Source organism: Pongo abelii, chromosome 1 (genome assembly GCF_028885655.2).
Source record: "Pongo abelii isolate AG06213 chromosome 1, NHGRI_mPonAbe1-v2.0_pri, whole genome shotgun sequence".
NCBI lineage: Eukaryota > Metazoa > Chordata > Mammalia > Primates > Hominidae > Pongo > Pongo abelii.
In genome coordinates, this window is record NC_071985.2 from 82,105,184 (window position 1) to 82,119,215 (window position 14,032).

At 34.0% G+C, this 14,032-nt stretch overlaps 1 protein-coding gene across 13 annotated transcripts in view; it reads right to left on the minus strand.

The window, feature by feature from the left end:
• The window catches only part of DCAF6 (DDB1 and CUL4 associated factor 6), a 138,017-nt gene that overhangs the window by 44,359 nt on the left and 79,626 nt on the right, over positions 1-14,032 (minus strand). For 8 of the 13 annotated variants that reach the window (XM_024256686.3, XM_063713077.1, XM_024256606.3 and 5 more), the window contains one exon: positions 7,225-7,284. In XM_024256686.3, coding sequence (XP_024112454.2) covers positions 7,225-7,284 — 60 coding nt within the window. 13 annotated transcript variants of the gene reach the window in all.

The following is a 14,032-nucleotide window of genomic DNA, read 5'->3' on the forward strand; positions in this document are numbered from 1 at the left end:
TTTCAGATCTCAGCTTAATGTCTCTTCCTCAGGGATGCCTTATTTGGCCCTCAACTGGAGGGAATGAAGGCCCACTCTCCTACGTTCCACACTGAACCCTGCTATTTCCTCTTTCTTATATAACACTCATCACACTTCTATTTATTTTTTCATCCATCTTTACTGTTAGATCAGGCAAAGCAAGTGGTTATGATCACCAATGCCAGAGCCAGACCTCTTGGGTTTGAGACACGTTTCTAATGCTTACTAGCTGTGTGCAACCTTAGACATGTTTCTTTTTTTTTTTTTTTTTTTTGAGACGGAGTCTTGCTCTGTCACCCAGGCTGGAGCGCAGTGGTGCGATCTCAGCTCACTGCAAGCTCCGCTTCCCGGGTTCAAGCCATTCTCCTGCCTCAGCCTCCCGAGTAGCTGGAACTATAGGCGCCCGGCACCTGGCTATATTTTTTGTGTTTTTCGTAGAGACGGGGTTTCACTGTGTTAGCCAGGATGGTCTCGATCTTCTGACCTCGTGATTCGCCCGCCTCAGCCTCCCAAAGTGCTGGGATTACAGGCGTAAGCCACCACGCCCGGCCTTAGACATGATTCTTAACCACCCTTTGCCTCAGTTTCCTCATCTGAAAAATGGGGGTAATAATAGTACCAACTACATATGGTTGTGGTAAGGATTAAGTAAATTAACATATAAAAAATTGCTCCAAGCAATGTTTGGTACAAAGAAAATGTGGTATTAAGTGTCTATGTTGTTGTTGCTGTTATTATTATAAATCAACTCAATGCTCCCAGTACAGAAGACAGTAGTGTTATTTATTCATGCACCGTAGTACCTATCCCAGTACTTGCCACAAGGTAGGTAGGCATTTACATATCAGTTGAATTAATGAAGTACAGACATACAAATATGGCTCCACCACTTATTTCACTCATCTTTACATATTTCTTGGAGTCTTAGTTTCTTCATTAGTAAAATTAAGATAATTCACCTCATTGTTAGCACAAATTAGATGATGCATGTTAAATTCTTAACACAGTGCTAGTCACAAAAAACTCAATAAATGTCAGTTATTTTTATGATAGACAATTCTAAGTTAAAAAACAAACTGGAGGTATAGGTTTGATCAGCAGAAGAATAGAACACATGAGCATATGCAACAAGAAAATTAAATAGGGTTTAACTTCCAAAAGATCAAATATATCATTAATTGGAAGAATCAAGACCTAGTAGTTGGGGATACAAAGAAATTAGTTACTTCATTCCAAGTAACTAAGTGATAACTAGTTCTAAGAAATACAAAGAATTTAGAATGAAATTTTATTTCACTAACTTATTATTTCACTAGAATTTAAAATATACTATTTACAGATGTATTCCAGTGTGGTGAATATTGAACTTATATTCTTATTAATACAGCAAGCTTCAATCACTAGATATTTAATAAAAATTAGAATTGTCAATCTAAGCTTAAAATAGTATTAGATAATACTACTAAAATGAAATTTCAATTTGGTGATAGTATATAATCTTAAGGTAATACATATTTGATGCATAGCAGGTCCAACTTTTCCATTTCCCAATCTACCTTAGTAGAATTAGTAAAAATCTGTTTCACTGGTTTTTGATTATCCACTAGTCTCCTAGAGATGAACGTTTCACAAACATCAAAGACAGTCAGCTTATATAAAATGATACATAGTGGAAAATTAACATTCATATTTTTCATACCTACAAATTAGTGTATTTCTTTAAATCTAGAACAGAAAATTAGTGCCTGCAGATGCACAATTGCCTACAGACATAAGTTTCAAACTTGATGGCACTGTCAACTTCCAATTAATGGAATCACTGTAAGGAATAGAAAGCAACTTGTTTCAATCATGGCCAAAACCTAAAACTCAGACAAAATTACTTTCTTATATCCTCTCAAAAGTTAACTGTTCTCAAAAGAACAATTATATATTCTTTTTGCTGTTGTTATTTTTTAAAACAAAATAAGGGGGAAATTGCTGGCTTACATATTTTTAAGAGGAAAAATTTGTTAAGTTTTAATAATACAAACAAGGTTAAGAGAAATATATGTCAGAAGAGAATTTTTCCTCTTATAGTAGAGAGATAAAAAGGAAAACTAAAACTACCCATTAAAACATATTGTTCAAACTAAACAAGATGCATGATGGACATTATTGTTATTATTCAAACAGAATTTCACTTTATGCATAATTAGCACAGAAAGGCCATCAATGTGTTTACACACAACTCCAAATTTGGAGAACACTGAAAATTATTTTATAATAGGATACAATTAATAACAATGTGCATGTTAGACATTTATTTCCCTACAATTTCGTTTCTTAAAAAAAGTAAAACTATTGAGACAATCAGGGAGCTGCATTAAATGAATGAAGATTCAGGCTAAATATACTTCTATCAAATTGTGATTTTGTTAAAAATTCAGGATAAATAAGCAAAGACACTAGTTGCACTTAACCAGTTTAATACTGTGTATACAATTATTCAAAGAAAAAAATTTCTTCAGTAAGCAAGTCCACCAAAATTTAAAAAAAATTTTATTAGTAGCATTTTTGTCCTTGGTAATCCTTCCAAGTAAACAAATCTATGAAAATGCTACGGAAAATTAAATTAAACAACATATAAAATCACTTGGGCACCTGGAAAATGGTGAAGAAGTATTTTGTGACATAAATATAAAACTGAACTATCAATTTTTAAAAAGCATTCGTGTTTTGTTAAAAGTATGAAAAAAATTTAAAATATGGTTAAATAATCATTAGAGATATATTCAAATAGGAAACTTATTAAATGTACTACTTTTTCCATTCTCCATGGTAAAACTGAGAACAAGAATCCTGGTAAAGGTTAAAAGTTTGAAATAATAGCATATCTGGGGACATCAACTATCCCTTACATCTTGAACACACAATCTTCCTATTTACTCTATAAACACGCTCAGTTTTGAACCTACCACCACCTATACCTGACATTATCTTTGCTCTTTCAATTCTTAATTGAGCTTATGAAAAGAGACATACCAAAGCCTCTACCTTTTTTCCCCAAACCTTTCTCCTCAAACCACTACTATCTAGCTTCTGCTTCCACTACATCGTATCTCAGACTAAAATGTCAAAGCAATCACGTTGCCAAATTTAAAAAATGATTTATCAGACCTTTTGGGAGTTGGTATCATTAAATTTACATGGCATTACTAACCTGTCCCTCCTTGCACTTCTTTTCTCCTGGTTTTGGATATGGCATTCTTTCTGCCCTGCATACTTCTCTGATCATTCCTGTTTGGTCTCACTAGCTAGATCCTTTTCTCTACTTGCTCCTGTAGTGCACTCTACTCTTCTCACACTATCCTCTTTTTCTAGACAATCTCATCTACTCCCATGGTTTCAACTGCTATCTATAAACTAATGATTCCTTACCTTTATCTCTACCTCAGATCACTTTGGTGACTTCCAGCATCATATAGCCACCCAACCATCTATGAGATTTCTCCATGTGGATATCCAAAGACACTTCAAACTTAACATTAAAAAAAACTCACATACTTTCTTCTCCCCTCAAATCAGCTAGCTGTTCCTCCTAAAGTCTCTATCTTGGCTGATGGTTCATTATCACCCTATCGAGACACCTGGTTATCATACTCTCATTCATTTCTAACTTATCAGTCTCAAAGTCCCATGAATTCAACCTTTCAACTATTTTTTAAATCTGTCCATTCCCACTTCTCACCACTATTGCCTTAGGTTGGATCCCTCATAATCTCTTAGGTGGACTATAGCAATGGCCTCTTACGTGTTCTTGGTGTTTTCAATCTTACTCCTTCCAGTCATTTATAATGTTGCCAAAATGATCTTTCCAATATATAAATCTGATCACATTTCTCCCAAGCTGAAGTAATCCCTACAGCTCTTAAATAATTAATTGCTTAAAGAATTCATTTACTCACTCATTTAACAAATATTATTTACCACATAACGTATGATTTTAGGCATAGAGGAAATTATAGTAAATGAAAATATTTACAGAATATGCAAAAAGGTAGATATTAAACAATCCCCTAAATAAATATATGATTACAAATGTGACAAATGCAATGAGGAAAAATAACAAGTCACAAAGGAAGAAAAAGAGGAGACCTACTAGAGATTGTGAAGTTATATTATTTTTGAGAGAGTAACATCTCAGTGAGTTTAAAAAATGAGTAGAAGTTGCTCAACAAAAAAGTAGCTTTGGTAGAGGGAACAGCATGTACAAGGGATGTACAGCCTGTACAAGGGATGTAAAAGAAATGAAAATAAGTCTATTTGGCAAGAGCTTAGTGAATGATGGGATAGTGGCCTGAGATGAGATTAGAGATACAGAAATCAAGTCATGTAGGTTTTGTAAGCCAAGGTATGGATTTGGGTTCTTTTGAAAGGCTATGGGAAGCAATTAAAACGTTTTAGGCAGATGAATCACATGATTATATTTACATCTTAAAGTTTCACTCTGGCTGCCGGTAGAGAATAGACTATAGCCTGAGTGGATGTGAGAAGACTAGTAAAGGGATTATTCCATTAGTCTAGAAGAGACAAACGGTGGTGGGCAGTCTCTATTAACTTTTAGAAGTTATCTTTAGGTAATGTGAGCCTGCAATGTGAAGTTCCGGTACTTTAAAAGTTATAATGCTGATGAACAAAAAGGTATGTAAAAACTCAGGATTTAATTAATTAGATATATTTTCCACCATTAGAACATTTCTGCTCAGAGGTCTTATTACAAAGCTACATTTCTGATAGTCTACTACGGTGCAGCTTCTGCCAAAGCCACTCAATACTAACCTCTTATATAGCATCTCTACTTACATGACTAAAATGCATATCATACTTTACATAGCCAAAAAGATAAAGAACCACCTGATTTCTACTTCTAAGCTACTCAACCCTAGTAAATGGCCTTATCATTTACCCTACCCAGGCACTGATGTAAAAAATCTGGGAGTTAATCATAATTTTTCTCTTCCTCTCATATCCCATATCGTATGTAAATTATCAACTTAAATTGAATATAATATTCAATGTAATGCTATGAAAATTATTGTATGTGATTAATAGAATATAAATCTGGCTATAAAATCTCTGATAGTGATATATTATTAAATCCATATATCCTTAGGAAAAAAAATCCTTTAATTACACAGTTGTTATAAACAGTAGTCTAATATAGTAGGCTATAGTTGTGTTTTGCCTTAATTATTCTTCATTGTTAATACCTCTGTAATAAACATATAAAATAAAATATGCTTAATTCCTTAGTTTGCAAATTAATTGACCAATTCATTCATTCATTCTTTCTCAAGAGCAGAAAACCTTATAGTAATACAGGTCATCTCAGGTCCATAAGGAGTAATTTAAGATCAGAAATTCATCTCAGGTCCATAAGGAATAATTTTTTTTTTTTTTTTTTGGATACAGAGTCTCACGCTGCTGCCCAGGCTGGAGTGCAATGGCGCAATCTTGGCTCACTGTAACCTCCACCTCCCAGGTTCAAGCGATTCTCCTGCCTCAGCCTCCTGAGTAGCTGGGATTACAGGCGTGGGCCACCACGTCCGGCTAATTTTTGTTTTTAGTAGAGACAGGGTTTCACCATGTTGGCCAGGTTGGTTTCAAACTTCTGACCTCAGGTGATCTGCCTGCCTCGGGCTCCAAAAGTGCTGGGAATACAGGTGTGAGCCACTGCGCCTGGCCCCATAAGGAATAATTTAAGATCAGAAGTACAAAAGAAGTTTTCTAATTCACTTTAAAATTAGTTTCTGAATATTTCTCTAAGAATATAGTTTAAATTACATCTATTTCACACCAAATAAGTACTATAGCAATATTTAATTTCTGCATTACTATTGATATATGAGTCATCTAACATGTAAACTTTCAGTCAACCAAATCTTTTGGCTTTAGTGCTAATTAAAAAAAAAAAATGTTTTTGAAAGGAACATTTGTAAAATATATAAAGGCAATCAACTGCCTTTTTTTTTTTTTTTTTTTAAAGAGATGGGGGTCTCACTCTGTCACCCAGGCTGGAGTGCAGTGGTAGAATCATAGCTCACTGGATCCTTGAACTCCTGTGCTCTAGCAATCCTCCTGCCTTAGCCTCCCTATTAGCTGGGACTACAGGCATGCACCACCACACCCAGCTAATTAATTTTTTTTTTTTTTAAGAGACGGGGTCTCGCTATATTGACCAGGCTGGTCTCAAACTTCTGGGTTCAAGCGATCCTCCCACCCCAGCCTCCCAAGTAGCTGGGATTACAGGCGTGTGCCACCACGTCCAGCTATCTGCCTTTTTAAATAGATAAAGTGAATATCGTGTTAAGTCATTCTTAAAGACTTAATAAGATTACTTATCATACTTTGTCACAATATATTTAAAATACTTCATTAAATTCTGAGGTGAGATAGTAAAACATTTGCGCTAACACTAAATAGCCTTTTTAGTTTTTAAATAGTCTTCCTATCTCCAGCCTTTTCAGATGTCCCTTCATGTCAGAATGTCTTCCTCTACTAATCCTTCTCTGTGCTGCATTTGATCTGCTAGTAATACAGCGTGATAAGTAAGCAACCTGTTTATTTCATCAGGCTCTATTCAAGGCTTGGAGATTGATTCTATACCTTTCCCACGTTGAAAAGTACAAGTGGAAGTGGGAGCTTCTGATTGACAGCTTTTGAGCTTACCTCTGGGTTCGTAACTGTATTCTTTAGTTAAAACTATCAGGAATTTGGCTACTAGATAAGTGAGACATAAAAACCAAGTATCATTACTAAAGCAATCTAGTAATATAGAATATTACTGTGTTTAAATAACTTTTCCCACATAAGCAATGAGGTAGTGTTAACCTCACACCCACAGTTCTACACAATTTTATGACAGATACCTAGAATTTAAAAAACGGATATAGTTTATATCCATTATAATTTTGTTATAGGGAGAGAGTTCAAAGTTGGCATCAAGGGCCAAAGTGAGCAATTAGCTTACATAGAAAATAATCTGTATAGGCCAAAAAGACCTTTTATGTACACTACCACCTACTGTAATTTGGTCCACAAAATACTGACTATAAGACCATAATCAAAATGAAATGCTATGAAAGGTGTGAGAGAGCTTAGTTTATGCATTGCAATAAAGCTATGGATGGATGGGCATAGCGCATCTCCTGTTGCACGCACCCTGTTGCTCATCAAGTGACATGGATCCGAGCTGTTTGTTAACCACAGAAGAAGGAGAATCTGAAACAAAAATGAGATTTCAACTTAAAAGTAAGCAGCAGAAAACTGCACAGCAATGTCATGATCATCTCTAAGCTTAAGAAACAAATGTATAAGGCTGGGGAACAGAAGTAAGTACTGTGGTGTGATTCCCAAGCAGTGAGTAAGCAGGGCCATGTGCTTAAGATATGTTATTCTAGGCAAGCATTTAGTAACTCTGAGAATGAGTTGAGAAACTATTCTTCTATTTCCATGCATACACCTTTTATCAAATTCATATACCAGAGGCACAAGGTGCAAGGTAGATATATTAGAAATGGGGTATCTAGTTCACTACATACAAGACTCCTTGCCCTTCTCAAACTCCCTCTCCAGCTCCTTAAGACGGTTTTCATCCTGCCTTGGAGGATTTGAAGCATGAAATGAAATGCTCCCTATACTTTGAGAGATGTTGTTTGCTGTACTGTGGGCTGAACAAGGAGCTAACACCAAGATATTATACAAAGAAAATGTTTTATAAGAAAAATATTCAATGAGGTAATTACCATTACAGAAACATGCATGACTTTAAAAACTCTACAGTATATTGTGCATATTAAAACTATACTACGTAAAGGCTCAAGTTTCTTTAGCATTACCTGGTAGGGAAAGGAAAAGAGAGACAAAGAGAAGACTTAATGATCTGGGCTTTACACTTTCTACCTTGGCTTCAAATAGAACAGCTTTGTTCTTATCTTTTTAATATGCTGGGTTTCTATGTAAGAATTTATTTTATAAGTGGTTTCTACTGTTTGAAAAACACTGGTATTAAGGCAGGCAGCATAATAAAATGGAAAGAGCACTCATCAGAAGTTAGTAAGTTTTAATTCTAAACTTGATTCTGACAATAATTAGCAACATTTTTAGGCCCAAGCTTCTCCTCACTCTGTATCAGCCTGGGGATCTAGTAACCTAAGCAAGACACTGGGGAATAGGTGTTCTAGTAGGGCTACAGTAAAAGAGAAACATAGGTAATAAGCACAACTCTCCCCAACCAATAAGAATAATTCCCAGTTTCTAATATCCTGTGCTCTAGTTCTTAGCAAATGTTAACAAAATACTTTTGGCCAACACCAGTTTCTGCTCATAATGGCGCATTTTTCCCAAAAAGTAGGTATTTTAAGATTGTCCTTAGCTGGATAGCTGAGTTTTCCAATATATCCTGGATTCGCATTGATTTTATAGGATTTGATTGCTTGCATTTGTACATTTAAAAGTCTGAATCCTGCTAGTGGTATCATTTGAATCAACTTTAAATCTTCCATCTTCTGGTATCACCAGTTTGTTCATGTATTTTTCTCTTACTAGATTTTGACAAAACATGATCATTATTTGAATAATAGCTTTTACTTATCCTTACTTATCACCTCTTTTTCATCAGAACAGTTAAATCTTTAGTACACAAAAAAGAAAGTAGGAACAATAGCATTTCAATCACTTCCCTAATCTATTCGTGCTCTACTTTCTTAAGATGACTTCTCATTTATCCATTTCACAGTTGGATTCAACACTACCATCTATGTTGTTTTTAAAGAACAGATAAATTGGTCTTTAGAAAAAAAAATTAAACTCTTTAAAAAAACAAGAAAAATGTGGCTCACAGTGAAATAAATATTGGGAAACTCTCCTAAAAATCTGTGAAAAATATTTTTCATCCATTTGGATTTGTTATACATTTCACTGTGCCCTCATTTAATAATTAAGAGCCGTAAGAAAACTATAAACTCTCCAAGAAATCTTATCTTCAAACATTTAATTTTTCTAAAAAATATCATGAAATGTACAAATCTTGTTGAGATAAAATACATCTTATTTTTAATAAAATTTAAGAAAGAATAAGTCACGGGAAAAAAACTATTAATGAAAGATCTAGAATGCTGTCATCTCTACAAAACTGTATTTTCAAACTCTTGAAGTATTTAAAATATTAAAGCTATGTTAAGACAGGAAGTATTAAACTAAAAGGGTTTCCTTTTCGGTTTTAGTCTGCCATAGATATCGTGTATTTCTGAGGCATTTGCTCTTCCTCCCATCTTGAAGATTAATTTTATGAAGAAATCCTTCCTGGTCACTGCTTTCATTCTATTTGTAATCTTGGGAACACACAACTCCTTTGGGAAGGATTATTTTCCTAACATATGAACATTTTAAGTGACATGTTTTTTTAACCACCATTCATAAATACAATACTTTTAACTCCTATCTTACATAAATATTTTCAAATATTAACATAATCACCATTAGAATAGCTAATATTTTAAAAAGTAATTACTAGTTTAAGCTGACTGCCTCAGTTACTGGCATATTCTACTCTACCTCTCTGGGAAATACCTTCTAGAGAATACAATCACAAAATAAAAACCTGAATATATGGTCCAATGGTAGTTTATTGTAACATGTAATATGGTTGGTCAGCTTACTTGAAGTGTTTAGAATTGTAACTTTTTTTTAAGGTAAAGATACACTTTAAGCAAAAGCTCACTCAGTACTAAGCTCAGCATATCTCATGGTCAATTACTGTGTATTTCCAAAAAATGTGTGGTTTGGTCTTCAGAAAATTCTTTAGCCCCTTGACACCAGAATTATCTCAATTGTAGAAAAAATGACAATTATAGTCTAACAGGTAAATCACTAAGATTCTTCAGCCACACTTCCTCGGTTCAAATGTGGTTTTTCTACCCAGTAATATTGTAACCCTGGGCAAGTTATTTAACTTGTCTAAGTCTCAGTTTCTCCATCTGTAAAATGAGGATAATCACAATATCTACTACATAATGTTCTTCTGAAGATGTAATTAGATAATCCATGTAAAATATTCAGACAGCACATAGGAATGGGTCATTTAATGTTATCATTACTTGCCTATTTTTCAGACATATGGTATTGAATGAAAAATATGGTACAAAGCTGTTCTGAAACATCTGGAGCGTATTATTATGTTTAAACTTCTAAAAGACTCATCGCTGTTTTGCTTTGGACTCTGTCATTCAACGTAGTTAAGGACTGCTGGCAGAACTAGACTAATATCATATCTAATTTATTAACTATTTATAAACATCAAACACATAGATCCAATGCATCCATCTGAGAAGTGCTGCCATGTGACTGTCATTATGGACACTGTGGGAAATCTGGTGTTGTTTAGAGCCTGCTTGCACAGGATCGGGTAAGTGCTGATTTTTTCCAATATGGCTCAGTTTTGAAAAGCCCTTTTTCAAAAATAATCACCAATGTTTTATACCCTTTTGGGGTATAAAAATTACTTTTTTCCAATTGGTAAAACCGTGCCATAAAGTGAAAAAACAGTTCCTACCTGACCCTCTCTAGGCTGGCTCCATGCTCCAGTGGGGCTCTGTGGTGGTTAGGTCAGTACCAGCAGACTCCACAGGGTGCTGTCACTCTGAGCAGGAGCCAGCAACCCATGACTTCAGGGGACCTGAAATGGAAAAAAAGAGTTGGGCTTAAAATCAGCCATATGCTGAATGCCTCTGTCATACCTGTTTAGGGCATCCATCTGATAAATGTACATATAGCTCATTCAGAACCCTGAATGCTATCAACCTTATGGGGCCTTTATAATGAGGACATTTTTAAGTAGTAAACAACATACTACAATTAAGATAGTACATTATTGGCTGGGCATGGTGGTTCACACCTGTAATCCCAGCACTTTGGGAGGCTGAGGTGGGTGGATCACAAGGTCAGGAGATCAAGACCATCTTGGCTGACACAGTGAAATCCCATCTCTACTAAAAATACAAAAAATTAGACAGGCATAGTGGCATGTGCCTGTAATTCCCAGCTACTTGGGAGGCTAAGGCAAGAGAATCACTTGAACCCAGGAGGTGGAGGTTGCAGTGAGCCAAGATAGCACCACTGTACTCCAGCTTGGGCGACAGTGTGAGACTCCATCTCAAAAAAAAAAAAAAAAAAAAAAAAAGAGAGTACATTATCATGTGTACTGCTCTCCTCAGGTAGATAACTTTATATATACTGTATTGTCTTAACCCATCCTTACATGGTATCTGTAAATTACAGCAAGCTACACTATCTAAATAAATCAATAATTGGGAAACTGAGGCATAAAGCAGTCAAATGACCTGCCCAAGGTCATCTAGTCATAAAGCCAGGGACAAGAGTTCAGCCAATCTAATTCCCAGGCACTGATGTGATAAAGGCAAATTCATTTCTTTTTGCTTAAAAAAAAAATTGCTAAGGATTTTATGAGTTCCTGTATATTTCCTAAAAGTCTAGAAAACAAGTTATGGTGTACTTCCTAAATGAGTTGTGGTGTATTTCCTAGAAAAGATACACTTTTAAAAAACTAACAAGTAAAAATATTTTTAAATGATATATTCTAATTTTTTAAAACCATATTTTTGGAAATTAGTTCTAAAGAATTATCATTTACAGGTGTCAAAAATTCTTTTAAAGCACTGATTTTCAAACTGGGCTTCAGGGAGCAGAGGAGCTTTAGGGGTAGCAGGAGGAGCAAGCAGGTGGGTAGTCGCTCCTTGTTTCATGTTTAAGTCCCAACAGTGCTACTTTTATATACTTTCTATTGGAATTTCCACATAAGACTGACGAGAAAGAGTGAACAACCAAAAATAAATAAAAAACCACTGTTTAACATCTTTAACACCTATTTTATACAGCTCATTTTAAACAGTTTGAAACCTAAGGTGATATCATTTAGTGCCTTAGAATGGTGTTTTAGTCTTCAATTGCCAAGAAATATCAGCAACTAAATAGATAATATTCCATCTGGGATTATCCTAAACCAGCATCAGGCCCCTTCCCATTTGATCCCGCTAAAAATGTAGGTGATTATTTCTACAAAGTGGTTTCAAGGTTTGATCTCACTTTCCTACAGGAATTAGGTATTACTGATTTCACAAAATATTCCCATGAGTTCTATATATTTTGAAAAGAGAATAAATGGTTGCCAAACAATGCAATTCAGAAACTTTCTATACTTTTTAAAATTTCTTGGTTTCCAAATCATAGTAATGTCTCCTTTGAACATCTTATAGCTAAAACACTTAAATAGGTGAGAAGACAACAGAAATATGTTTTACTGGCACTATCACCACTAATTGATACTCTAAAGATACCAAAGTATAAAGGAAAAATATGCTTCTTACATATGAGAAATGCACATTCTTCTATTATTAATAAATTAAAATCTAGGAGGCTAACTTTGGTGCTTTCTGTATGGGTAGATAGTAGTAACATCTATCATAAAAGAATTAATCAATTAATGTCCATACACAAAACTGCATTTAATTATTATGTATAAGATAAAGTTTTATAATTGTTATTCAATTAAAACCTACCCTCCTGTTGAATTTCATAAATTTAATTTCTATTGTTGCCAAACTAGATATTTAATTAGAAAACACTTGGAGTTGGAAAGACAGCATCTTACTTCACAGAAACCATACATTCACTCTAAAGCTTTCTGATTCTAAAAAGAGCTTGCTTCAATTCAAACTCGTGAACTAGTTACAAAAGATTAGTGAATCTCAAAATATTTTTCCAACATCTACAATGTATACTTCTTTCCTGTTAGACAGTTTTGTTTTATACTCAAGATCATTTCAATACTAAGTTTGTAATCTGCTAAATTTTAGTATTTTAAAAATAATTATATATGTAGGGACATTTTATTTTTCTTTTTATTGACTTTTAGGTTTCATGATTTTTTAACCTTCAAAACATGTTTGCTAGAGGTTTATATACAGCAAAAAAAACCCAAAAATGTTTTATTATTAAATGCCACTGTAATCTGGTCAAATTTTCTGGTTAATTGTTAAAGTATAGGAAAATATTTCCCCATAGGAAAAAAGAAATCAGAGGCCTCTGCCTGACACTCCCTCTATTAATATAACATTGAATTAAAAATCAAGTTTATGATTTATCCCAAACACCATATCTATATTACAATGACTTAAATTTATTTAATTTTACCACATATAAAATGTACTTTTGTTACCACAGCACTTACTAGAACAGATATTTATAAAGTGGAGGTTGTCCAATTCTACCAATATATAAATTAATTCCAAATAATCAAATTAGAACTCTCAAAGCCCAAACTCATCACTCTTTAGGGTAGCAGAAGAAAGCATATCAAACAAAGCATTATGAACTGATTAGTATGAGAACCTAGACATTCTGTTCCTAAATAACTTATTACACCTACTATAATATTTATATAATACTATAGGATTTACAGTATCTATTACCCATCTTGAAATAATTAAGTTGACAAATTATTTTGCGCTATTAATATATCTTTCATTAATTATTTTAACAAATGTTTATTGAGCATCATGAACTTTCTGGTCATAAGATGACAGGGCATTAAAACACTCATTGAGAAAAAAAGAGTGACAATTTTTACTATGTTATCACAGTTTTATAGCATAATAAGAACATGAGACTGTGGAGTACTTTTGCTGCCCTACATATCAGAAAGTTGATTACGTATCGAGGAATAAGAAAGCAAATATTGAAAATTTTCAAATAATGACAGAAGGAAATAATTTAGTCAGCATGCTAGTATGGCCAAATAATACTATAATTCTAAAATCTAGCATTACTAGGTTTTAGGAATATTGGCTAACATTCAAAGAGGAAGAAGAAGAAGAGCTAGGAGCCATAAAGCATAGATTCATTTCAGCATATGCGAACTTTCAATAGAAAGATCAATGCAGGCTCTAAATTC